This window comes from Erythrolamprus reginae, chromosome 10 (genome assembly GCF_031021105.1).
Source record: "Erythrolamprus reginae isolate rEryReg1 chromosome 10, rEryReg1.hap1, whole genome shotgun sequence".
Classification (NCBI taxonomy): domain Eukaryota; kingdom Metazoa; phylum Chordata; class Lepidosauria; order Squamata; family Dipsadidae; genus Erythrolamprus; species Erythrolamprus reginae.
Window position 1 is genome coordinate 32573390 of NC_091959.1, and position 26231 is coordinate 32599620.

At 43.9% G+C, this 26231-nt stretch overlaps 1 protein-coding gene across 2 annotated transcripts; it reads right to left on the reverse strand.

The window, feature by feature from the left end:
• Positions 1-415: 415 nt before the first annotated feature.
• Positions 416-21391, reverse strand: RFLNA (refilin A). Of its 2 annotated transcripts, XM_070763458.1 has the most exons (5): positions 21255-21391; positions 19601-19737; positions 16147-16367; positions 5550-5659; positions 416-1520 (listed from the first exon to the last, which is right to left on the reverse strand). In XM_070763458.1, exons 3-5 carry the CDS (start codon positions 16363-16365, stop codon positions 1184-1186), a joined length of 666 nt encoding a protein of 221 aa, XP_070619559.1. In that variant the 5' UTR covers positions 16366-16367; positions 19601-19737; positions 21255-21391; the 3' UTR covers positions 416-1183. The 2 variants fall into 2 exon arrangements, with proteins under 2 accessions (XP_070619559.1, XP_070619560.1); XM_070763459.1 differs by lacking the exon at positions 21255-21391 and having other exon boundaries at positions 19601-19781.
• Positions 21392-26231: the final 4840 nt, after the last annotated feature.

Sequence of the window (26231 nt, forward strand, 5' to 3'; positions counted from 1 at the left end):
TCGTTTTGCTTTGTTTTGTTTTATAGCAGCTCGATAAAGATCGAACCAATCTCTCTCGTTTTGCTACTTCTAATGGTGGTGTGGATTTTTGCAAACATTCAAAATGCTCAGAATCCCAAACTTCAAAAGCGGGAAATAGAATAATAAGAAGATGGTTCCAGGGCATATGCAAAGTTATTTTTCCCCCCTCCTTCCGGTTCTTTGGTTACCTAATGGCTGGCAATAGGAAGTCGTTCCTCCTTCGGGTTTCCATGCATTCACTAACGTTTCTCTGAAAATCCTTCCCAGACATTTTAGAGAGGTGAAACTCTTGAAATTATGAATTACAAAGGAGGGGAAAGAAATAGGCATTTGGTCCAAGGCAATAGTTGTTTTCCCCCATCCCAAAAAAGTTAAAACTTATCCCGCATAATTCTTGCGTTAAAATTCCGCCATTTTATACATTAATCCCATCGTGGTGATTTTGAGGCTTTCCAATAGTATTCTCCAGATGAAATCAACACTGAAGATTGCTCAATTGGCCAATGAGTGGTGCGGTGGCCTAGAGGTGGAGCTCGCACCTCACAATCAGGAGGCCATGAGTTCGATCCTAGGTACTGGCAGATATTTCTTTCTCTGGGCACAATGAGAAAATATCTGCCGAAGAAAACTCCGCATTGGCGACAGGGAAGAGCGCCCAGCCACTAAACACTCCTCTAGCTCCATTCCGTTGTACATAATACCCCGCAAGGTATTATGAGGTTGTTAAATGAGAATGACGACTGCTCGATTGGCCAATGAGATTCTTAGATAATACTTTTTTTCCCCCCAAAGAAACAAACCTCCTAAAAAAAGTCACGGGGAAATCTTCAAAAAAAAACCATTTCTTACTTTAGAGAGATTTAAATAGCAAATGACTAAAGGAAGCCTTCTTGGATTAAAAAGCGGCATTTACGTGCTACATAAATAACATCTTCAGAGGAGTCTCTCTCTCTCTCTCTCGGTCCCCGAACCGGTTCTTGGAAGTGCAGAAGACACTGTGGCGTGGCCCACCAATCCAGTCGGCAAAGGAAGGAATTGTAACTCTGTGGACGTCTCTGAGATGCCATCAACCGAGGGTCACTGAAGTCCGTTAACGTGTCTCCAAGAGGTGGACCTATGCTGCAGGGGGGCAGTGTAGCCGAACCTGGCCTCCCAAAAAAGCCTAGGATAAGTTCTCTGGGTGCGTCAGGTAGGTGTTGTTGTCTTCGCACAAGGCGAGTTGGACGCTGGAGGCGAACCACCGCTTGGCACAGCCCAGGTGGTAGTTAAGCGTGGTCCGGTAAAGGTTTTTGGCACGTTTGGGGAAAATGATGGTTGTGCTTTGATACCGGAGGGGCTTCTGACGAGGCTCAAAAAGGAGCTGAGACTTGTAGTTGCGCCAAGTGCAGTTGGGGGCCAACGTGACGGACTCTCGGTAGGTGGTGATGGTGGGCATGGGGTGGTAGAAGATGTCGTCTCGGTAATGTTTCTCTGAGCTGTACTTGATCTCCGAATTGCACCTGGGGGAGGGGAAAGAGAAGGTGAGGAGGAGGAGAATCCTGGTGGGTCTAAGCCAGCATCCATCACAACTAACCCTCAACTGCTAGAATAGAATAGAGAATTAGATTAGAATGAATAGAATTGGATAGGAATAAAATAGAACAGGAGAGGGGAGGAAAGGAAAGGAAAGAGAGTGAAGGGAAGGGAAGAGAAGGAATAAGAATAAGAGGGAGTGGGGAGTGGAGTGGAAGGGAAGGGAAGGAAAGGGGAGAGGAAAAGAGAGGACAAGAAAGGAGATGAGGGGAGGAGAGGAGAGGAAAGGAAAGGAGAGAAGAGTGGAATGGAAGGGAATGGAAGAGGAGAGGAGTGTGGAAGGAAAGGGAAGGAACAGAAGAGAAGAGAAGAGGGGAAGGAAAGGAACAGGAGAGGAGAGAAGAGAAGAAAAGAGTTGGAAGGGAATAGAATAGAATAGAAGAGAAGAGAAGAGAAGAGAGGAGAGAAGCGTTGGAAGGGACCTTGGAGGTCTTTCAGTACAAACCGCTGCTTAGGCAGGAAACCCTACACCAGTGATGGCGAACCTTTTTTCCCTTAGGTGCCGAAAGCATGTGTGCATGTGCTATCATGCACACATGAGTGCCCACACCCATCGTTCAATGTATGGGGACAGTGAAAATTGCCTTCCCCATCCACAGCCCATTTCCCAAACTCTGGTGGGGTCCAGTAGGCACGTTTTTCGCCCTCCCTCCCCAGGCTCCAGAAGCAAAAATTCCCTCCTCCATCCTCCTGGAGAATCTCCGGAAGCCGGAAATGCCCTCCCAGAGCCTTCGGATAAGCGGAAAATCAGCTGGCCAGCACACACAGCCACCTTGGACCTGAGCTAGGGCAACAGTTTGCATGCCAGCAGATATGGCTCCACGTGCCACCTTTGGCACCTGTGCCATAGGTTCACCATCACTGCCCTACACCAAGTGGTTGTCCAACCTCTTCTGTCCAGCATTGGAGCATTCACAACCTCTGCAGGCAAGTTATTCTATTGGTTGATTGTTTTCACTGTCAGAACATTCCTCCTTATTTCCAGGTTGAATCTCTCCTTGATCAATTTCCATCCATTTTTCCTTGTGTGGCCTTTGGGTGCTTTGGAAAATAGCTTGCCCCACTCCTCTCTGTGGCAGCCCCTCAAAAATTGGAAGACTGCTATCGTATCTCCCCCACTCCTCCCCACTAGACTATTCATGCCCAGTTCCTGCAACCATTTTTCCTATGTTTTAGCCTCCAGTCTCTTCATCATCCTGGTTAATCTTCTCTGCACTCTTTCTAGAGTCTCAACATCTTGTTTATCATGTGGTGACCAAAACTGGATGCATTATTCTCAGTGTGCTCTTACTAAGGCTTTATAGAGTGGTATTAGCATCTCCCTTGATCTTGATTGTATCACTCTGTTAATGCAATTTAGGATTGCATTGGCTTTTTTTGGCTGTTGCCACACACTGTTGGCCCATATTTAATTGGTTTTCCTCTAAGACTCCAAGATCCCTCTCACAGTCACTGCGATTAAGCCTGGTTTCACCCCGTCTACCTGTGTACCTTGGGTTTTCCTTGCCTAAGTGTAGGACTTTATTTTTCTCTATGTAAAATTTCACTTTGTTAGATAAGGGCACTATTTCTCAACCTCGGTAATCTGTAGATGGATACACCTGAAGTCCTCCCATCTTAAAGGTTCCCATGGTTGGGAAACTCTATTTTTAAGGTAGGTGATTGGCTTCCCTCCGATGGATTATCTTCATGCTGAGCGCCGAAAGCCTTCTTTCATTTCAATTCTTGCCTACACCAACGGGTTGGACTTGATGACCTTGAGGGGCCCCTCCCGATTCTAGAATTCCAGGATTAGCACGCTGGCCAATGGCGTTTTGGGGCAGTTTTTGGGACAGCCTCCGAAGTAGCAAGCTTTTCTGCTCTTAAGAAAAATAGCTCTTGTCTTTAGAAAACTGGCTGTGGGCAATTTGCTGATTCCATCTCTCTCTCTCTCCCCCCCCCCCCCGTCTCTCCCTCCCTCTCTCTCAAAAATCAGCAGTAGCTGAAGCAACTGCAGCCCTGGTATAAACAGATTAAACGCCAGGCGTGGCGTTTAGCATTTGCCAACGCCCTCAACCAGGCTTGGCCCGGAGCAAAGCAGCTGAAACACAATCTATTTAATGAGTTTTGCAGTTTAGTTCAGAGCCCTGCAAATAATTTGGTGGGGAAAACACCAGGCTGGGTGCAGGAGACAATTGGGGGGGGATTATTATTATTATTATTATTATTATTATTATTATTATTAGTAGTAGTAGTAGTAGTAGTAGTAGTAGTAGTATTGTTATATAATTATGATTGTGGAGAAAAAGAAACTAGGGATCATCGACATCGCAATCCTAGGAGACAGCAGAATTGAGGAGAAGCAGCTAGAGAAATTTGCGAACTATGAAGATCTAAAAATCGAGCTGCAACGACTCTGGCATAAGCCAGTGAAAGTGGTCCCAGTGGTACTTGGCACGCTGGGCGCAGTGCCAAAAGATCTCAGCGGACATTTGAAAACCATCGGAATTGACCAAATCTCCATCTGTCAATTGCAAAAGGCTGCTTTACTGGGATCGGCACACATAATTCGCCACTACATCACGCAGTCCTAGGTGCTTGGGAAGCCCCCGACTGGGGATGAAATACGAAATCCAGCATAGTGACCTCGTTTGCTGTGTTGTATTGACATAATAATAATAATAATAATAATAATAATAATAATAATAATAATCCAGGTACCCACAGTAGGCAGCTTCTTTGCAGATTTATCTTTCAAATAAGTTCCCAGTGAGTTAGCAGTTCCAATGCCCTGCAAAATGTGGCTGGGATATTTCCAGCCCATCCCTACTTTTGATGATGACCCCTTTGGGGGAACATTTAGGTGTGGCAGATAATTTGACTTCAGCAGGGAGGCGTCAAACTGCAAGTTCATTTATCTCCCTACCCATTTCGATGTGGCAGAATTCAAGGTCCGATTTTCTGCTTCAAATCAGAGATAAATGCAAGGCAAGACCTAAGCGCTTCTTGCCTTTTATCTCCCTCTCTTTGAAGTCTGGGCGTGGCTAGCAACCGAAGAGAAAAATTGCAACTCGGGGCTGAACTGAGTTGGTGGTTTTCTAACAGACATTTCATGCCCCAGTTAGGTAACATCATCAGTGCTAGAAGGGAGTGGGGTTTGGGAGGAGGAGGAGGAGGAGGAGGACTGTGGGGTCCTTATTGCTCTCAGAACTGGTGGTGTTTCATGACCCAACTAGTCAAAAAGCATTGTGGAAATATTGACTGACCCATCACATCTTGGACACAAACTGTTTCAACTCCTACCCTCCAAACGTCGCTACAGAGCATTGCACACCAAGACAACTAGGCACAAGAACATTTTTCCCCCCGAACGCCATCACTCTGCTAAACAAATAACTCCCTCCACACTGTCAAACTATTTACTAAGTCTGCACTACTATTACTACTAGTTTTTCCCATCATTCCTATCACCCATTTCTTCCCACCTATGACTGTAGGACTGTCACTTGTTGCTTGTGTCCTTGAGATTTTTTATTAATTTTGATTGTTTCCTCATTGCTTATTTGACCCCATGACAATCATTAAGTGCTGTACTTCATGATTCTTGACAAATGAATATTTTCTTTTATGTCCACTGAGAGCATCTGCACCAAAGACAAATTCCTTGTGTGTCCAATCACACTTGGCCAATAAAGAATTCTATTCTGTTCTTTCTGTTCTGTTCTCTTATGTTCTACTCTACTCTACTCTACTCTACTAAGGGTGGAGTCACTCACAGGTGGTATTTACCGGTTTTCTGAACTACTCAAAATTTCCGCTACCGGTTCTCCAGAACCGCTCAGAACCTGCTGAATCCCACCTCTGCATTGCAATTAAAACAGCCCTCAATCCATCTATCCGTTCTGCAAGTGTTATTTATTTTCCTGCAGGAGGAGGACCAAGACAGAAGGCACACCCAAGCGCAAGCTATATGTTACCTGATTTCCTGTATTGGCTCAGGGTTGACCTCTATGCTTTCTCCGAAAAACACCGGGTACATTCGAGGCCTGATTTCAGAAGCAGAGGAGTTCAGAAAAACATAAGGAATCTGTAAGGGAGAAAATGAAAATAATAATAATAATAATAATAATAATAATAATAATCATCATCATCATCATCATCACAGCAACAACAATAACAACAACAACAATAATAACAATGACAACAACAACAATAATAATAACAACAAAACAACAACTCCGAGTCTATGGAGAGGGGCAGCATACAAATATAATAAATAAATAAATAAATAAATAAAAACAACAATAACAACAACAATAACAACAACAACAACAACAACAATAATAATAATTTATTAGATTTGTATGCTGCCCCTCTCCAAAAATTCCAAAAACCAGGAACTCAACCAGGAGTTAAAGAAGAACAGAAACAAATCTTGACTTCGTTCAAATGAACGTTCGGGTCTGTCAACATCTGCATCATCAGGCAGATGTTGACAGACCCACAAAATTTTGTTTTGGGATACAATCATAATGAAGTGAGGTACAAATCCCACTCTACAAAGCCTTAGTAAGACCACACTTAGAGTACTGCATCCAGTTTTGGTCACCAGACCATAAAATAGATGTTGAGAGACTCTAGAAAGAGTGCAGAGAAGAGCAACCAAGATGATGAAGGGACTAGAAGCTAAAACATAGGATAATCGGTTGCAGGAACTGGGCCTGCCTAGTCTAGTGAAAAGAAGGACCAGGGGAGACATGATAGCAGTGTTCCAATATTTGAAGGGCTACCACAGAGAGGAGGGGGTCAAGCTATTTTCCAAAGGACTTAAAATAAGGAATAATGGATGGAAACTGAAGAAGGAAAGATTCAACCTGGAAATAAGGAGAAATTTCCTGACAGTTTGAACAATCAACCCATGGAACAGAAGTCGCCTTCAGAAGTTGCGGTAGCTTCATCAGTGGAGGCTTTCAAGAAGAGACTGGACTGCCATCGGTCAGAAATGGTGCAATAGGGTCTCTTGCTTGGATGGGGGGTTGGGCTAGATGACCTACAAGGTCCCTTCCAACTCTGTTAATCTGTTATTGGCTATAGTTGTGCTGGTAGTTTTCCACTTATGGCTGAAGCAGCCATTTGAACTTCCAACAGATTAAGGTTAATCAAATGTTTTCCAAACTTGCCAACTTGAAGACGGATGGACTTCAACTCTCAGAATTCCTTATTTATGAATTTGAATGTGAATTTGTATACCACTCAACTACCAAGGGACTCTGGGCAGCTCACAACCAAAGATTAAAACATACAATGTACCATTGGTTATCACACACACAAAAAAACCCTTAAATACTATCAAAAAAGAAGAAAAAATCAATAATAACCTTACCCACAGTCAACATGATACAAAATGAAAATAATCTCATAGCCTAATTCGTAAAAGACATTGATTGAGATACCCTACAAACCAAACCCCAAAATACCACCTATATAGACAAAATATGCACATCATTTAAACACTACATACACATACTAAACCTAACCAACAAGATCATTATGAATAAATAAAAACGGGGGGAAATTTATATCTAACACACAATCAAAACCAGAGGTCGTATAGGATCGAAATGTCAGCTATATTGCTGACATATTTTCTCTCCCTCCTTCTTTCTAAATCCCCTCCCTCTTTAATTTCCTTACTTTATTTACCCCATTTCTAACCCCTTCTCCTTTTCTTTCTCTGTCTTTGTATAATTTAATATTACTGCTATACAGTATTATGTTTTACATTCCCCTTTTAATGTAAATATTCAATAGACTTTTTTAAAAAAACCAAACAAACCATGTAACATTAAAACCCCTTAAAAACAATCTAAAACAATTTAAAACAAACAATTAAAAACAATTAAAACAGTTAAAACCATACATGTCATTAACGGCCGGATCCCGATGGTGTACCATCAGATCATGGCTGGAGAATGCTGGGAGTTGAAGTCCACCTTGTCTAAAATTGCCGAAGTTTAAGAAATGCTCTTCTAAAACATCCGGAAGGTTTTCCGTTTAATCAGTCAAACATAAAGGCTGCAGTATTCCCAGCTGCAGAGGGCAATTTGCATGGGGAAAATAAACCCAACATGATATTTTGGTATGGAATTTATGAAATAGCAGATGAGGATGATCAGTATCTAGAGATGCATAAGGCTGTTTACATACTCCAGGGAGTATCCAAACGAAACAGAGAACCATGCGTATGTTGGATGTGTGCAGTGTGTAGATTCAGAGTGACAATCAGGAGTGACAATCATCCTAAATCTTCCTGGTGCAAACAGAAAGAATGGACATTAAAGAGCAGCAGGTGGTTTACCACCACCCCAAACTGGCTAGAAAAGAAAAAAATTCCAAGAATCATGCAGGATGGAGGGAGGGAAAGAAGGAAGGATAGAAAAGGAGGGGGGAAGGGAAGGAAGGGACAGAAAAGGAGGGTGGGAGGGAGGAAAGAAAGACGAGGGAGGGAGGGAAGGAAGGAAGGACAGAAAAGGAGGGATGAAAGAAGGAAGGAAGGACAAGGAGGGAGGGGGGAAGGAAAGAAAGATGAGGGAGGGAGGGAGGGAGAGAAAGAAGGAGGAAGAAAGAAGGACAGAAAAGGAAGGAGGAAGGAAGGAAAGACAAGAGAGGGAAGGAAGGAAGGACAAGGAGGGAGGGAGGAAAGAGGAGGGAGAGAGGGAGGAAGGAAGGAAGGAAAGAAAGATGAGAGAGGGGGGAGGGAGAAAGGACAGAAAAGGAGGGTGGAAGGGACAGAAAGTGTAGTAGGAGGGGAGGGAAAGAAGGACAGAAAAGAGAGGGAGAAAGGAAGGAAGGATGAGGGAGAGGGAGGAAAGGAAGGAAATGATCGAAAAGGAGGGAGGGAGGAAAGAAGAAAGGAAGGACAAGGAGGGAGGGAGGAAGAGAGGGAGAAAGGAATGATAAAAATGGAGGGGGGAGAGAGGAAAGAAGAAAGAAAGAAAGAAAGAAAGAAAGAAAGGACAGAAAAGGAGGGTGGAAGGGACAGAAAGTGTAGTAGGAGGGGAGGGAAAGAAGGACAGAAAAGAAAGGAAGGAAGGATGAGGGAGAGAGGGAGGAAAGGAAGGAAATGATCGAAAAGGAGGGAGGGAGGAAAGAAGGAAGGAAGGACAAGGAGGGAGGGAGGAAGAGAGGGAGAAAGGAATGATAAAAATGGAGGGGGGAGAGAGGAAAGAAGAAATAAAGAAAGAAAGGACAGGAAAGGAGGGAGGGTTGGAGGGAGGGAGGGTTGGAGGAAGGGAGGAAGGACAAACTTCAGACAACCTAGAAAGAATCAGACAACCCTGAAAATAAAACCCTGCGCCCTAAGCAAACAAAATGACAATCATTGCAAAAAGAGTAGAGAAATGGGCACTGAATAAAGCTGCAACCTCCTGAAAAAGGCAGGAGGCATCTCGCACGCAAAGCTCTTAGGGACTAGCGCCTTGCGTGGCATCGTTTGAAAGTTGCAAGCCATGTCTCCAGGATTCGGTGCGGAATTAGTCATGAGTTTTTCCTCCCTAACATTTCCTTTAACCACCAGCACTTCTTTCTCTCTGGAATATGCTCTTTTCACATTTACCTTTTCACATTTCACATTTACAGGAGAATTCAGAGTGGTTTTAGCAGCTCGAAAAAGAGAAAGAGACCTAGCCACAGGGGAAAGCAGAAGAACGATGCAACTTCAATATGAAATTTGATGGTGGAGCAGAACTTTTATTTTTTAATTTTTTTAAAATTTCTTTATTGGTTTTAAAAAGAATATTTCTCATATGATTTTTTTTGTACAGGTCTTAATCCGTATCTATTACATTTTTTTTTAATGTACATTCAAATATATATCTCGTAAGTAAAGCATAATAGTAGAAAAGAGGGGAAAAAGAAATATCAATAAGCATAAATTCTTTCAGTTTCTGCAATAAAGTGGTTATCAATCATATGTTTTTGTTTTATTTATATTATTATTCCAAAATATTTATTTTTATTTCTGTAGATACTGATACTCTGTATTGTTACTTTTCAATTTTTGAAAAGTTAAAAGTTGAGCAGAACTTTTAATTCTGTGCTTGCTGTTCCGGTTGCCAGAAGCAAAATGGGAGACATTCTCTCCAATCTTTGGTCTAAAGCAGGGGGCCCCAAAACCAACCTTTCTATTTCTTACCACGGGAATCGAGCTACTACCCCTGAGGGGTTAAGCACAGAGATATACCACACACTTCTACAGCAAGCCTCGCCAGGCACAATTTCAGTAACCACAAACAGACGAAGCCTTGAAATCCTAGCAATGCAACCGAGGCCGGTGCCAGAACTAGAGGTACCCCTGGCCAAAAAAACGAAGAAGAAGAAGGGAAAAAAACCACCACCAACTCAAAATAAAAAACAATCTTAGGCCAAGGAATCTGAGCTCGGTGCCAAAGCAGCCGGAATGGGGCACTCTGAAGAAGTTGTGGAAGGCGAGCACAATCCCCCCTCGCCCCACACACTCTTTGCAAGGCAGAAGGCCCCTCCGTGCCATGATTTTCCAGACCACACCTGGAATCCTGCATCTACTTTTGGTCCGCACATTACGAGAAGTGTTGGTAATGACCTATAAAGCCTTTCATGGCACCGGACCAGATTATCTCAGGGACCGCCTTCTGCTGCACGAATCCCAGCGACCAGTTAGGTCCCACAGAGTGGGCCTTCTCCAGGGTCCCATCAACTAAACAATGTCATTTGGCGAGACCCAGGGGAAGAGCCTTCTCTGTGGCGGCCCCGGCCCTTTGGAACCAACTCCCCCCAGAGATTAGAATTGCCCCCACCCTCCTCGCCTTTCGTAAACTTCTTAAAACCCACCTCTGCCGTCAGGCATGGGGGAACTGAGATATTTTTCCCCCCTAGGCCTTTACAATTTACGCATGATATCTCTGTATGTATGTTTGGTTTTTATAATAAGTTTTTTTTTAGTTATTTTAGTATTGGATTGGATTGTTACATGCTGTTTTTATCATTGTTGTTAGCTGCCCCAAGTCTACGGAGAGGGGGGGCATACAAATCCAATAAATAAATAAATAAATAAAAAGTTTTGCTAAAAGGGCAAAAAAGAGCAACTAAGATGATTGAAGGTCTGGAGACTAAAACAGATGAAGAACGGTTGCAGGAATCGTAGTTATGTTTAGTCTAGAGCAGAGTTTCTCAATTTTTTTCTGTTCTGTCCCACCCCCACCCCCAGGAAGAAGTAAACATTTCGCCCCACCCACCCATCCAACCCTCTTCTGGGACAAGTGTTTGCAATATTCAGCATGTTTTCGCTGAAAAAACTCAAGCAGCTTATCGGTGTGATTGGGGGGATAATGTGTTTAAGTGACACCTTAATTTATTTGGCTTCATGCTGTCCCCTGCCAACATTTTTAGACATAGAAACATAGAAGACTGACGGCAGAAAAAGACCTTCATTTTGGTACCTGAGCAAAAAAAAAAAAGATTCACCGTCACCAACATACAAGGTCCCTTCTCACCCTGTTCATCTCTAATCTGTTATCCTGTGGTCACGCAATCTCCATACGCCAATTTCCCAGCTAGCAAAGTCAACACGGGAAGCTGGATTCGCTTAACGACTACACGATTCACTTAACAACTGCAGTGATCTGCTTAAAAACCGTGACACAAAAAAAGGAGCTGAAATCTGAAACACTGTGGGTGTGGCTTATTGTGTGGTTGGGGCTTGCCGGCCATGTGACCAGGTGGGAGTGGCTTGACAATCATGTGACCAGGGGGATGGCTTAAAAGTCATGCGACTGGGTGTGAGTCATAGTTCCCTCTAAGCTGAGCAGTGAGCAATCGCTCACTTAAAAATCATCATCAACTCAGAGTTTTCCAAACCTGCCCAGAAGCCGAGAGGGAAAGAGTGAGAGGGAAGGAGAGAGAGAGGAAGAGAGGAAGAGAGAGAAACAGATAGAAAAAAGAGAGGAAGGAAAAGAGAAAGAAAAAGAATGGGAGTAAGGAAGAGAGAAAGAAAATCAAAATCTAGTTTGAAACTAGCTCAACTATTTAAGTGGCATTTTGATATTGACAGAGTTGCCCTATTATGAGCTCACTGTTATAGACACACAGTACAGTATTTTATTTTGAAATTCTCTAAGGCAAAACAGGGTGGGTTTTTTATGTTTGTTTGTTTGTTTGTTTGTTGATTTATTTATTTATTTATTTATTTATTTACTTACTCATTTACTCTTTTACTCATTTACTCATTTATTTATTTATTTATTTATTATTTCTGTGCCGCCCAGTCCCGAAGGGACTGCCGCTCAGACACTATACTTTTCCGCCCACCCCCCAAAAAAATAGAGGGAACACTGGTGTGAATGGCTCTTTTTCAGTTGGTTAAGTCACATTATTTGAATATCCACAAAAATGGACAAATGATAGACAGCATTATTTGTTGAGGAGCACAGTCACAATTGAAGGTTTTGTACTGAACCCACAAGGTTCAGTATGATAACAGATTAGCAAGTAGCTCAACTGGGGGCTAAAACATATGAAGAATGGTTGCAGGAACTGGGCATGGCTAGTTTAATGATAAGAAGGACCAGGGGAGACAGGATAGCAGTGTTCCAATATCTCAGGGGTTGCCACAAAGAAGAAGTCAAGCTATTCTCCAAAGCACCTGAGGGTAGGACAAGAAACAATGGGTGGAAACTAAACAAGGAGAGAAGCAACCTAGAACTAAGGAGAACAGTTGATCAGTGGAACAGTTTGCCTCCAGAAGTTGTGAATGCCCCAACACTGGAAGTTTTTAAGACGATATTGGATAACCATCTGTCTGAAATAATATAGGGTTTCCTGCCTGAGCAGGGAGTTGGACTAGAAGACCTCCAGGGTCCCTTCCAACTCTGTTGTTGTTGTTCTTCTTCTTGTTGTTGTTAATTTTCTTCAATTGCTATTAAAGTTCAGTTCTAGATAATGATTAAAATGATTAAAGCATATGGGTAAAAACATACTACTTAATTATTTCCTACTTTAAAAGTAATTAAGGATGATACTAAGGGGCTAGAGAAGGAAGGACAATAAAAAAGCTATTAAGGATTCAATAAATAGTGCATAAATTTACTACCCACATTGTGCTGCCCCCCCCTCCGGGGCAGCAGTCCATTACTGGCTTTCATTCAGGAGACCTATAGTAGGAATTCAAACCAACGAACTGCTGACCTTCCCAATCAACAAGTGCAGTGTCCGAGCCATTGAGCCACTAACTTTGTGGCTTTTCTGAAGAAGATCTGAGAAATATCTGTCTCTCTCTGTCTCTCTGTCTCTATCTATCTATCTATCTATTTATCTATCTATCTATCTATCTATCTATCTATCTATCTATCTATCTATCTATCTATCTATCTATCTATCTATCTATCTATCTCCTGTATCTATATAACCATCTGTCTGGCTGTCAGCAGTCTGTCCATCTCTCTCTCTCTCTCCTCTCTCTCTCTGTCTGTCTCTCTCTCCCTATTTCTCTCTCTCTCTCTCTATCTATCTCTCTATCTATCTATCTATCTATCTGACTTTTATGCCGCCCCTCTCTGAGTATACACATTCAGAAAACCTTCACCTCGAGATGCTCAACCCAGACAGGTAAAAAAAAAAAAAGAATAACAATCCAGCAGGTACGTAAACTGGGTTAAAGTGAATCTTGGCTAGCCGATGGCTTCATTCTCCTGGGGTTTCCTGAGGTTTTGTTTTTTCCAGTTGTTTGTTTAGAGAGGGACAGATTAGCGAGTTTCCGCCAGCCAACTTGGGAAGTTGAGCGAAGGGGACCTGCCAAGCCCTCAATTTTCCCAAGGAAAGTCTGCCATAAAGACAATTAAAAAAAAACAAAACCCAAAACCTGTAGGGCCTCTTCATTTTTTTTTTCATCTTTAAACCACCGCAGTAAAGCTCAGTGCCGTGGAAAATTCTGATTATTTTTTCCTGTTCCGTTTTCTTTCTGTACTTAGAAATCCATGCCACTGAGCTCCACTGGGCTGTCAATGAATTGCAACTGAATTCTCACAGAGACCTACACAAACCTACAAAGCGACAACGTTCCACTTGCCCACATTTTGGTCCGGTTGTGGCTAAACACACAGGATGCTTGTCCTCGGCGTGGTGGAGAGCTTACAGGTTCATTTGCTCTTGGTAAAAAAACACATAACCACCCAGCTTGCTAACCCAGAATCCCTTGGGTGTCGGGTGGCGTATATATTTAATTAATACATAAATAATAAATTAATTAATTTGGCGTGGGAGGGGACTCTGCCCAATTAATTATTTTAGGAGATAACACGTTCCGCCTTCACCCTTAGCAATTCACAAACCTTAATCTGTTTTGGTTAACCTAGATGCTTCCTCACGCTTTTGACTGTTTCTCTCTCTCATCTGTCCTCCATGAAGACTGGAAACTTGAAACTTTCCACAAACACACTTGCACAGCCAATATAATATCCTGCAGAATCTGGGCCTCATATATATATATATATATATATCTGGGCCTTATATATATATATATCCACATACATATATATACACACACACTGGTCAAAATAAAATAAAATAAAATAAAATAAAATAAAGGGAACTCTTAAACAACAGAATTTGACTCCAAGTAAATCAAACTTCTGTAAAAGCAAACTGTCCACTTAGGAAGCGAACACTGATTGACAATCAATTTCACATGCACATTCAACTTTGTACAGAACAAAGTATTCAATGAGAATATTTCATTTATTCAGATCTAGGATGTGTTCTTTGAGTGTTCTTTTTTTTTTTTTTTTTAGTATTTTAATAATTAGCCGCTGATCAAACAATCAGACATCTGGGAAATATTTTTTTAAAAAAAAATAGAAACAATACCCTGCCTGCAATTTGGATGAGAAATGGTGATAGTTCAACCAGCAAAACACTCCACCGATAGTATCGGTTTCTAAGCTAATTGGTTTCAGAAAAGCAAATGGCATGGAGTTCTCGCAATTGGTTCTTATTAATTTTATTCCGTCTTTGTTATTTTTATAAACAACTCAAGGCGGAAAACATACCTAATCCTTCTTTCTCTTGCATTTACCCCACAACAGCAACAATCCGGTGGAGTGGGTTGGACTGACAGAGAGAGCCTGGTTCAAGGTTACCCAATGGGCTTTCATGCCTACGGTGGGACTAGAACTCACCATCCCCTAGTGATTGGCTCAAAGTCACCCATCTTGCTTTCACGCCTAAGGCGGGACTAGAACTCCCAGTCTCCTGGTGATTGGCCCAAAGTCGCCCAGCAAGCTTTCATACCTAAGGCAGAACTAGACTGGCCCAAAGTCACCCAGCCAGCTTTCATGTCTAAAGTAGGACTAGAACTCACCATCCCATAGTGATTGGTCCAAAGTCACCCAACCTGTTTTCATGCCCAAGATAGAATTAGAACCAGTGAAGGTCTACCAAAATTTTTACTACCACACTGTGGGTGTGGCTTTTGCAGGACGCCCTGCATTTTCTTTCAACATCTTTTGGTGCAAAAGATGGGGTGGAGTTACATTTTCGCTACCACCACCACCACCCAGCCAGGCAGTAGCCGACCCCTGATTAGAACCCACTGTCTCCTGGTGATTGGCTCAAAGTCACCTAGCTGCAGGGGTGGGCAGCAGGCAGGACAGGGTGGAACATAGTTCCACCGCTGGAAATGAAGATGTGTGCACAGCTCCAGCTGATCAGCGGAGTAATCTTCCTGGATTACTGGTCTGGGCTCAGCTCTCCTTTTTTCCTCTGCTGCTGCATCTGTGCTCCTTGCTTTTTTCCTCTTTCCTCCTTCCTGGCCTCGGACAAGCTTCCCTCTCTCCTGCCCAGCTCCCCTCCAGCCTCATGCGACCACCTCCCACCTGAGGTGCAAGCAGAAGGCCTGGGTGGAAGCAGCACTGGCAACATTGATGCTTCTGGCAGCACCCGTTTGCCTAGCTATCCAGCCTGAGGCGGGGGGTGACCCAGGAAGGAGAGCACGGGAAACGTGAAGCAAATTGTCACCCCAGCGAGCGACACTGGTGAGGTTGTAAGTCGAGAATTTAACAGTTCACTTGAACGACAATGATAGTTCAAGCCACTCCCACCCGGTCACATGGCTGGCAAGCCACTCCCACCCGGTCACATGACCATTAAGCCACACCCACAAAATAAGCCACACCCACAGTGTGGCAGGAAAAAATTTGGCTGCCCATTACTGCCTAGCTGGCTTTCATGCTTAAGACGAGACTAGAATTCTTCCTCTCTTGGTGATTGGCCCACAGTCACCCAGCCCGCTTTCACACCTGGCAGAAACTAGAACTCCCAGTCTCCCGATTTCACTGAATCAGCACATAAAGCATCTTCTGCAAAGTCTAACACACACACACACCCGGCAAGAAACTGCTTGCAAAGATTGCAAGCCCTCCCAATTAAAATCTGCGTTTCTTTGAAACGAGGGCGTCAAATTGCAAACTCAAATTCACACACACACACAGAAGAGAAAGTCAAAAGCCCAAATAAATAAATACATAAATAAATGCCAAAACTTACCGGCTTCCCTTCCGTCCCATCTCTCCCGGGTCCCCGATCGAGGATTTCGTTGCAGGGATTCTTATCCACAGCTTTGTTCTCAGCTCCGCCCATAGACAGGGAATAGAATGGGGGGCTCGGGCTGGGAGGCAGCCCCGAATCAGGACTGTCCAGCAAACTTTCCTGGTTCTTTTCCTTGTTGGCGTTGTCCATACCTTGGAATTGCAGGTGACCCACCATGACTTTGGGGGTGGGGGAAGAGGAGGAGGGAGGAGAAGGAAAGAAAAGGGCTTTTATTGCTCTGTCCTCCCCATTGGCAAAAAGAATCTGAACACCAAATAGAAGCTGAATAAACAAGGCCTTGCAGACAACCCTCCCTCCGTTAAAGACTTTGGAATACTCCTATCCAATCACCTAAGTGCCAAAGCCCACTGTAACAACATTGCCAAAAAGGTTTCGAGAGTTGTTAACTTAATCCTACGTAGCTTCTGCTCCGGTAATCTATCACTCTACTAAACTGAGCATACAAAACTTTCACCAGACCAATCCTTGAATACAGCTCATCTGTCTGGAACCCACACCACATTTTGGACATAAACACTCTAGAAAACGTCCAGAGATACTTTACCAGAAGAGCCCTTCACTCCTTCACTCGCAACAGGATACTCTACGCAATTAGACTCACAATCCTGGGTTTAGAAAGCTTAGAACTACGCCACCTCAAACATGATCTAAGCATAGCCCATAAAATCATCTGCTACAACGTCCTTCCTGTCAATGACTACTTCAGCTTCAACCACAACAACACATGACCACACAACAGGTACAAGTTTAAAGTAAACTGCTCCAAACATGACTGCAGGAAATATGACTTTAGTAACCAAATAGTTGATGCATGGAACTCACTACCAGACTCTGTTGTATCATCACCTAACTCCAAAACTTTCCACTTAGACTCTCCATTGATGACCTCTCCCGATTCCTAAGAGGTCAGTGAGGGACGTGCATAAGTGCACCAGTGTGCCTTCTGTCCCCTGTCCTCATGTTTCTCTTTTGCTAGTATCATGTATATAAATATTATATCTTTTTATACCACCAATACGTACTTGACAAAACAAATAAATAAATAAAAAGAAATAAATAAAAAGTGGGTCAGGAATCCATCTCTTCCTGGGAGGGCCAAGAACGGAGAGTGGGCTTGTGTAGGCAATTCATTTCCCGAAGGGATACCTTGAGAAACTAGGCCTGTTATGGAGGGCCGAATCTACAAGGGTGTGGAAAGTGCATTGCAAAAAAAAAAACACCCCACCACAACAAAATAGCAGTTGGCTTTTAAAGTAAAAAAGATGTCGTTGTACTACTGTGTGCATGTCGCACATTTATTTATTTATTAAACATTTTAATATTAAAACAAGTTGTTAATTCTGGTTTGGGGACAATTGTTTAGTTCACTTTAGGTTTTCCATTCTTTTCTTATTCGCTTGAGCCACTTTGGTATTTGTGATAAACAAACGAATATTCGCATACTCTATACATACCAACCTATATTCATAATTCCACCTACCCTTTTTTCTCACATACAGTATTGCTATCATATAGCATTAATATTTAGAAAGTATAATCCAGTTCTGCTATTGTGTGGTACCTTTTGGTTAACCCTCTTCCTAATTTCTATCTTCTAAGGTTATGACCCATATATCTATTTTCTGTTGTCTATCCCCGTGATGGTGAACCTATGGCATATCGGGGGGCACACAAGACTTTGCCATGTTTCAGCTCCAGTGCGCACTTCTGCTTTGCCTGTTGTGCTGGTTTTTTGCACTCCGGAGGCTGCAGGGAAGTTTCCTGAAGTCCCAGAAGGCAAAAAACAGCACAACGGGCAAAACGGAAGTGTTTCCCCCCCCAATTAATTTAATTTAATTTATTAGATTTGTATGCTGCCCCTCTCTGCAGACTCGGGGCGGCTCACAACAATAATAAAACAATGTACAATGTGACAAATCTAATGTTTTTAAAAAAACACATTAAAAACCCATCATTTAAAAACCATGCAACACAAGCGTACCATACATAAAACTATATAAGCCTGGGGGAGATGTCTCAATTCCCCCATGCCTGGCGATATAGGTGGGTCTTAAGCAATTTATGAAAGACACGGAGGTGGGGGCAGTTCTAATCTCTGGAGTTGATTCCAGAGGGCTGGGGCCCGCCACAGAGAAGGCTCTTCCCCTGGGGACCGCCAGATGACATTGTTTATTCGACAGGACTTGGAGAAGGCCAACTTTGTGGGACCTTATCAGCCGCTGGGATTCGTGCGGCAGAAGGCAGTCCCGGTTTGCCCATATGGGCATTTTTTTCACCAACCAGGCTTCAGAAAGGCCTGTGCGCATGCAAGGGGGCAGCGCAGGGAGATGTGCATGCTTGGGGGGAGGGAAGGGCTGTGGGCGCATGCTTGGGGGGAGGGAAGGGCTGTGGGCACACATGCTATCACACCCACCCACACCCCTTTGGGCACACGAACCAAAAAAGGTTCAGCTTCACTGGTCTATCCATTTATACCACTCATCCCATACCTTATAATAGTGATGGCGAACTTATGGCATGGGTGCCACAGGTGGCACGTGGAGCCATATTTATTGGCACACAAGCCATTGCCCTAGCTGAGCTCCAATGTGCATGTGCATGCCGGCCAGTTGATTTTCGGCTCACACGGAGGCTGTGGGAGAGCATTTTTGCCTACAGAGGGCCTCCAGGGGGATGGGGGAGGGCATTTTTGCCCTCTGCAGGCTCCAAGGAAGCCTCTAGAGCAGAGGTCTTCAAACCTGGGGACTTTAAGACTTGTGGACTTCAACTCCCAGAATTCTCCAGCCATCTGTTGCTGGCTGCAGAATTCTGGGAGTTAAAGTCCACAAGTCTTAAAGTCGCCAAGTTTGAAGACCTCTGCTCTAGAGTCTGGGGAGGGTGAAAAACGGGCCTACCAGGCCCACTAGAAGTTGGGAAAAGGGCCATTTCTGGCCTCCAGAGGGCCTTCAGGGGGAGGTGGAGGCCATTTTCACCCTCCCCGGGCATTGAATTATTGATGTGTGCACTTGCGCATGTGCAATAGTGCACACATGCACACTTTTAGCACCCATGGGGGGAAAAGGTTTGCCATCACTGCCTTATAATAATCTGAGTTCTCTTCGTCTTTCACTGCTACATTTATTTCCACAGGATTTCTATTTTCCAAGCCAGACTGGGGCAGTCAAATGACCAGATGTGGCTCGGGGACCATAAAATGCCCAGGTTTGGCCAAGAGGAAGGGGCCAGAGGAGAGGGTAGCCATTGCTATTGTTGTAAGCCTCTCTGAGTCCCATTGGGATTGGGCAGCATAGAAGTGGAATAAACTCAACTCAACTCAACTCAACTAAATCTTTGGTCAAAGGTTTAAAAGATCACAGCTGGGATTCTGCCAGTCCTTTTGAGCACGGCCTACCTTGAAAGGTGGTTAGGAGGTTCTCCCAATACTTCTGTTTCTCCGAGGCAGAGTTAAGGGGGAGCTGGTGGGTCCAGAAGAGTCCGTCTCAAACTCCCCAATGCTCATGGGGTGACCTTTCCCAGTCACAGGTCAAGCTAGGGAGGAGAAGAATCAAGAATGAATCTCACCCAAAGTATCCAAAGACAAGGAATAGCAAAAGGAAAGGTTATCTTCAGCCTGGCTCCCAAGCTGGGATTTGGGGTCTCTGGCAAACCTCTGGAGCCCCCCCCCATCTGCTTCTAAGGGGTAAGCTTATACACACACATACACAAAATATTCAACTCCTCTCGCTCTCTTGCAGGTGAGAATTGCAGACTCAGCTAGCAATCTTAAGATGGAATGCAAAGTCTTCCAACTTCCAACCCAGTGGTTTCTTGCCCAAACCCCAAAATCTTTAACCTTACACTGTCTAAAGTCAACCTTACCCCATTCCTAAGAGGTCTGTAAGAGATAAGCATGTCCTACCATCTAAATTTACCTGTACCTAATTTGCTAATGTTTATATTTAGACCTATACCTGCTATCTTATACATCTTTGACAAACAAACAAACAAACAAACAAATAAATCTTGAATTTAAACCTCACTTTCTGCTTGCCATGGAGGTGCAAGCCATGATTAAGTTTCCCCCAAAATTATTTTCCTGGGAAAAAGGGAGCTGGTTTTTGGCTCTGCGCTAAGACAGGTTTCCTCTCCTGCGGGGTCTCTGAACCCCTAAAAAGAAATCCAGATCCTTCGTTTTAAAAAACAAAAAACAAAACCCCAATTTAGGAGAAATGGGTGGGAGACCACAGGCGGTAACCTTACTCTTACACCTTACTCTTCCTGCAAACCTCCAACGGAAATCACGATTCCAACACCACCACCCCTTCCAGGAATCGCTGAAAGCCTCTAAAAGCGCTTCTTCTGCTCCATTCCACCCCTTGACCCCACCTGCCTTCTTCTACCCCTGAGTTGCATTCACTCGTTCATTCCCACAATTCTGAACCTGCAGGAAAGCTGGCTGAAGTGTATGTGGGGGGAGAAGCCCCCTTCCCCCAAGCCACCCATCCTCCTGCGTCCCAGAGATCCCGCGGTTGAATTCCCAGGAAAGTGGAGAATTCCCTCGCCGCCGGAGACTCCCCTCCCCCGATTCAACGTGCTCGGGAAAAACGACGAGGCAACTCGATGGGAGCGCGGAGACCCTCCGCGACGCTTCTGCCCTCCCTCCCCCGACCCAACCCCGACCCCAATCCAGCCTAGCCAAGCTCCCCTATCCGGAACTCCGACTGCACTGCCCAGAGCGCAGGGCGCAAATGGTCCAGAGCGCACGGGCTCTGGGACCGAACGAACAGTTTGCGCCCCCCGCTCCGGGTCAATCCAGTGCCCGGGTGGGTGAGTGTCCGGGGTTCCTCGGCTGCTTCTCCCAGCCTCCTGCCTCTGCCCCGGCTCCTCTGTGGCTGGGGAAGGTGGCTGGAGCGCCGGATGGAGAAGGCGCACGGCTAGCGGGCGATGTCCACTCCAGCGGCGCGCCTGCCTCTGCCTTCCTCCCTTCTCCCTCCCGGCCTCTTGGCCATCTGGAGCAGCGCCGCCCCGGGCGGAGGAAGCGGAGCCCGGCCAGCCCCGAGCCCTACGTGGGAGCGGGGAGAGCTCCTCTGCAGCGCGGCGGCGGTGGTGGCTCCTCTCCAGCAGCAGCTCCCTTCGGTCCCCGAGGCCAGCCCGGACCGGACCCCGAGCGGAGCCTCCCGCCTGCTCCTCCTCCTCCGCCGCCTCTTTTCCCCTCCCCGAGCCTGGCCCGCCTCCGCCTCCTCCTCCTCGCGAGGAGCAGAGCCGGCCCCTCGCTCTCCCCTCTCCCCAGCAAGCGCTTGGTGGTCGTGGGGACGCCTTTCCGCTCGCCCCTCCCTCCCTCTCTGCTTTCTGGGTGGGGACGTGTCCACACGTGCGCTTTTTTTGGAGAGGGACGAGGGTTGCGCTGGTGGGGAGCGCCTTCAGTAGGGGAGATTTGGCTTCAATTAAGTCTTGGAGGGCTCAATCCAGTAATGGGTTGCTGCTCCCCGGGGGGAGGGACGCAACGGGGGTATTTTTTTATTTGTATTATTAGAGTTGGAAGGGACCTTGCAGGTCACCTAGTCCAACCCCCTGCTGGTGCAGGAGACCCTACATCACCCTAGTCCAGTGAGGGTGAACCTATGGCACAGGCGCGACAGGTAGCACGGAGAGCCATATCTGCTGGCACCTGAGCTGTTGCTCTAGCTCAGCTGCAACATGCATCTATGTGCCAGCCAGCTGATTTTTGGCTCCCACAGAGGCTCTGGGAGAGCGTCTTTGGCTTCCAGAGAGCCTCCCAGGGAATGGGGGAGGGTGTTTTTACCCTTCTCTGGCTCCAGGGAAGCCTCTGGAGTTTGGGGAAGGCAAAACACGATCCTGCTAGGCCCACCAGAAGTTGGGAAACAGGCCATTTCCACCCTCCAGAGGGTCTCCGAGGAATTGAGGAAGCTGTTTTCGCCCTCCCTGGGCATTGAATTACTGGTGTGGGCACTCGCACATATACTATCGTAAGCGTCCATGCTCTTTTGGCACCGAAGGAAAAAAAGGTTCGCCATCACTGCACTAGTCCAATAGCAGTCCAGTCTTTTCTTGAAAGTTTCTACTGTTGGAGCATTCACCACCTCTGCAGGCAAGCCGTTCCACTGGTTGATCGCTCTCAACGTCAGAAAGTTCCTACAACCTTTACCTTGTATGCTTTAGTTGTTGTTATTATTATTATTATTATTATTATTATTATTAATAATAATAATATTATTATTATCATCATCATCATCATCATCATCATCATCATCATCATTAATATCATCATCATCATTATTATCATTATCATTATTAATTAGATTTGTATGCGGCCCCTCTCTGAAGACTTGGGGCGGCTCACAGGTTAGTCCCTTTATCATTCTGGTTGCTCTCTTCTGCACTTTTTCTAGAGTATCAATGCCTCTTTTGTAGTGTGGTGACCAAAACTGAATGCAGTATTCTAGGTGTGGTCTAACTAGGACATTATAGACTGGTATTAGCACCTCCTTTGTCTCTGAATGTATTCCTCTGTTTATGCAGCTCAAGATTGTGGGGGCTTTTTTAGCTGCCGCTGCACATTGTTGGCTCATGTTTAGTTTGTTGTCCACTAAGACTCCAAGATCTCTCTCACATTCACCGCTGTTGAGAGGGTAGTAATTGAATACTTAATACTGTAGTTTTTTTATTTTCCTTCCTTCTCTAGTGCCTTAATATGATCCTTAATTACTTTTAAAGTAGGAAATAATTAAGTACAGTAGTATGTTTTTACCCATGAATGCTTTAATCATTTTAATCATTATCTAAAACTGAACTTTTATAGCAATTGAAGAAAATTGAGCTACTTGCCTAATCTGTTATCATACGGAACCATGTGGGTTCAGGACAAAACCTTAAAAAGTGACTGTGCTCCTCAACGAATAATGCTGTCTATCATTTGTCCTTTTTGTAACTATTCAAATAATGGGACTTAATCAACTGAAAAAGAGTCCAAGCATCTATTTGAAAAGTTATCTTGGTCACTAAACCACTCCCACCCAGTCACATGACTTTTAACCCATTCTCGTTCACATGATTGTTAAGCCACTTCCACCTGGTCATATGGCCATCAAGCCACACCCACAAAAATAAGCCACACCCACAGTGTGGCAGTAAAAATTTTGGCAGCCCATCACTGGCTCAATCAATTATGATAAAATAATGAGGATTGATATGAGAAGCATTATAAGAACTTAAGAAAATTATACAAATGAGTTGTGGTTTTTATGGGGCATTTATGATAAAATAGGGATAAGCCAAACAAAGGGTGAATAAAAAGATCAAGAAAAAATGTGTAAGCAATATGGCTTAAAATTAAAAGGCAAGAGAAAAAAGAACTACTTTGATAAATTAAACTAATAGCATTGAATTTGGGAAAATGTTTTATTTTGGAATTAATTGTTGGAGATCCCAGAAGGACAAAATTAGATTTATTATTTTTTCTTCTTTTTTTTAGAAACAGTATTATTTCAGTGAAATATACCTGGAATAATGTGTTATTTATAAAAAACATATGAATGGTTGTTTAACTATACAGTATACTGTAATTCATTTTAATACTGTACTGTAATATTTTAAGGTATACTGACTTACTGTATGTATGGCAGTGTTTCCCAACCTTGGCATCTTGAAGATATCTGGATTTCAACTCCCAGAATTCCCCAGCCAGCATTTGCTGGCTGGGGAATTCTGGGAGTTGAAGTCCAAATATCTTCAAGTTGCCAAGGTTGGGAAACACTGATGTATAGTGATGGAGAAAAAAAATGAAAACTTTTTGAAAAAAAGAAAAAAAAAGATGATTTAGGAAAGAAGTCTTCAATTTATGACCAGAATCAGGACTTAGAATTCCCATTACTAAGCGAGTTGGTTGTTAAGGAGTCATGGCTGATTTTATGCCATTATTTTTTTTTGTCTCCGTGTGATATTAAATATTCTTGCATTTATTTCTCAGATGCTTTTGGGGGCGTTGACAGCATGGTTATGAAAAGTGCTGCGGTTTCTTCTGTGAATCTGGGATCCAGGCAGTCTTCAGGGAGATTTGGGGAGGTAAGGAAAAGATGAGGAGGAATAGGAGGGGGGGGGGCATTTTGCTAAAACTAGTTTCTCTCTCCCTTGAGAGAAAAGGAGAAAGAGCAAACAATTCCAAGTTCAGATTCAGGAATTGCAACCCCCAATACCTGTGATGAAAAATTGTTAGTAATGGCGATTAATTAGGGTTGATATACTGTATTTTGAATGTACAGTATTCAATTTTCTTTTTTCTCTTTTTGTTTAAATTTTTATTTTATTAAAAAAGACTAATAGAAGACAGGCATACAGACAGTTACACAGATGGAAACTGAGCGAGGAAGGAAGGAAGGAAGGAAGGAAGGAAGGAAGGAAGGACGGTGATAGAGGTGGACAGAGAGAGAGATAGTAGATAAATGATAGATGATAGATAGATAGATAATAGATAGATAAATGATAGATATAGATAATTGATAGATGATAGGTAGGTAGGTAGCTAGCTAGCTAGCTAGCTAGCTAGATAGATAGATAGATAATAGATAGATAAATGATAGATTATAGATAATTGATAGATGATAGCTAGCTAGCTAGCTAGCTAGATAGATAGATGATAGATAGATAGATGATAGATATTTGATAGGATGAATAATAGATGATAGTTAATAGAAATAGATAGATAGATAGATAGATAGATAGATAGATAGATAGATAGATAGATAGATAGATAGATAGATAGAGGCAGGCAGGCAGGCAGGCAGGCTGGGAGATGTAAGTAGGTAAGTAATGTAGGAGAGAGATGATGAATAGGTGTGAGAGATTATCTCTGCTCCCAGGATTTCCTTCCTCTTCGGAATCTTTTGTGGTCTGTCCTGCCCCCCCCCCAACCAGGGCCTTTCAAGTAGGAAAACATTTCACACATTGATAAAAAGGCCCAGTTGCCCTTGACATTTATGGCCGAGGGGTCAAAGCCCAGCGCTGCGGGGTGCATTCCTCTCTCCGTGGCAAAGAAGCGCTTCACACAGATCAACTTGGCAGATGGGACCTTTGGAAGAGGGAGAAATGTCAGAGATCGACCGGGGCAGCCCCCACAGTAACCTCCTCCCTGACCCCAAAGCAGGCGAGGAGAAGGCCTGCTGCCCCGCTCATGCCCAGAAGGCCAGAGGAATGCCACGGGGTCAGTCGGAAAGGGCACTTGCCTTTATGGGCTGATGGGCACAACAAAGTTGGCTTGGTTAATAGGTGGATGGGTGGCTTATGGGGCTCGGGATTGCAATTGGAAGATTGTGTGGAGTGGAACACGGCCACCTGATTCACTTAACTCCTTCCGTCTTTTTCTTTCTTTTTCCTTTCTTTCCTTTCTTTCCCTCTTTCCTTTCCTCTGTCTTCTTCTTCCTTCCTTCCTTTGCTTTCTACTTTCCTTCTTTCTTCCTTTCTTTTCTTTCCCTTTCCTACCTCCCCACTCCTCCTTCCTTCCTTCTTTCCTTCCTTCCTTTCCTTTCTCTTTCTTTTTCTTTCCTTCTTTCTCTTTCTTTCCTTCTCTCTCTCTCTTTCTTCTCTCTCTCTTCCTCTTTCTTTTTCTCTTTCTCATTCCCTTTCTCTTTTTTCTTCTCTTCTCTCTTTCCCTCTCTCTATCTCTTTTTTCTTTCTCCTTTTTCTCTTTCTCATTCCTTTTCTCTTTTTTCCCTTTCTTCTCTTCTCTCTTTCTCTTTCCTTATGTCTATCTCATTTTTCTTTCTTCTCTTTCTCTTTTTCTTTCTTTTGTTTTTTTCTTTCTTTCCTTTTCTCTCTCTTTCTTCTCTATCTCTATCTCTTTTTTCTTTCTTTCTTCTTTCCCTTTCTCTTTTTTCTTTGTTCTCTTCTCTCTTTCCCTCTATTTTTCTTTCTTCTCTTTCTCTTCCCCTCTCTTTCTCTTCCTTTGTTTTCCCCATCAAACGTCGCCTTCCCTGTACCATTTACCCCCGCCTGATTCAACAACCCACATGCGCTCTGTGTTTACAACT

Coding starts and splice junctions, on each gene's coding strand:
- RFLNA (XM_070763458.1), bottom strand. CDS start 16,365: ATGGTGGGTCACCTGCAATTCCAAGGTATGGACAACGCCAACAAGGAA. Junction 5,660..16,146: donor ATGGGACGGAAGGGAAGCCG/GTAAGTTTTGGC, acceptor TCTCCCTTACAG/ATTCCTTATGTTTTTCTGAA. Junction 1,521..5,549: donor GAGCCAATACAGGAAATCAG/GTAACATATAGC, acceptor CCCCTCCCCCAG/GTGCAATTCGGAGATCAAGT.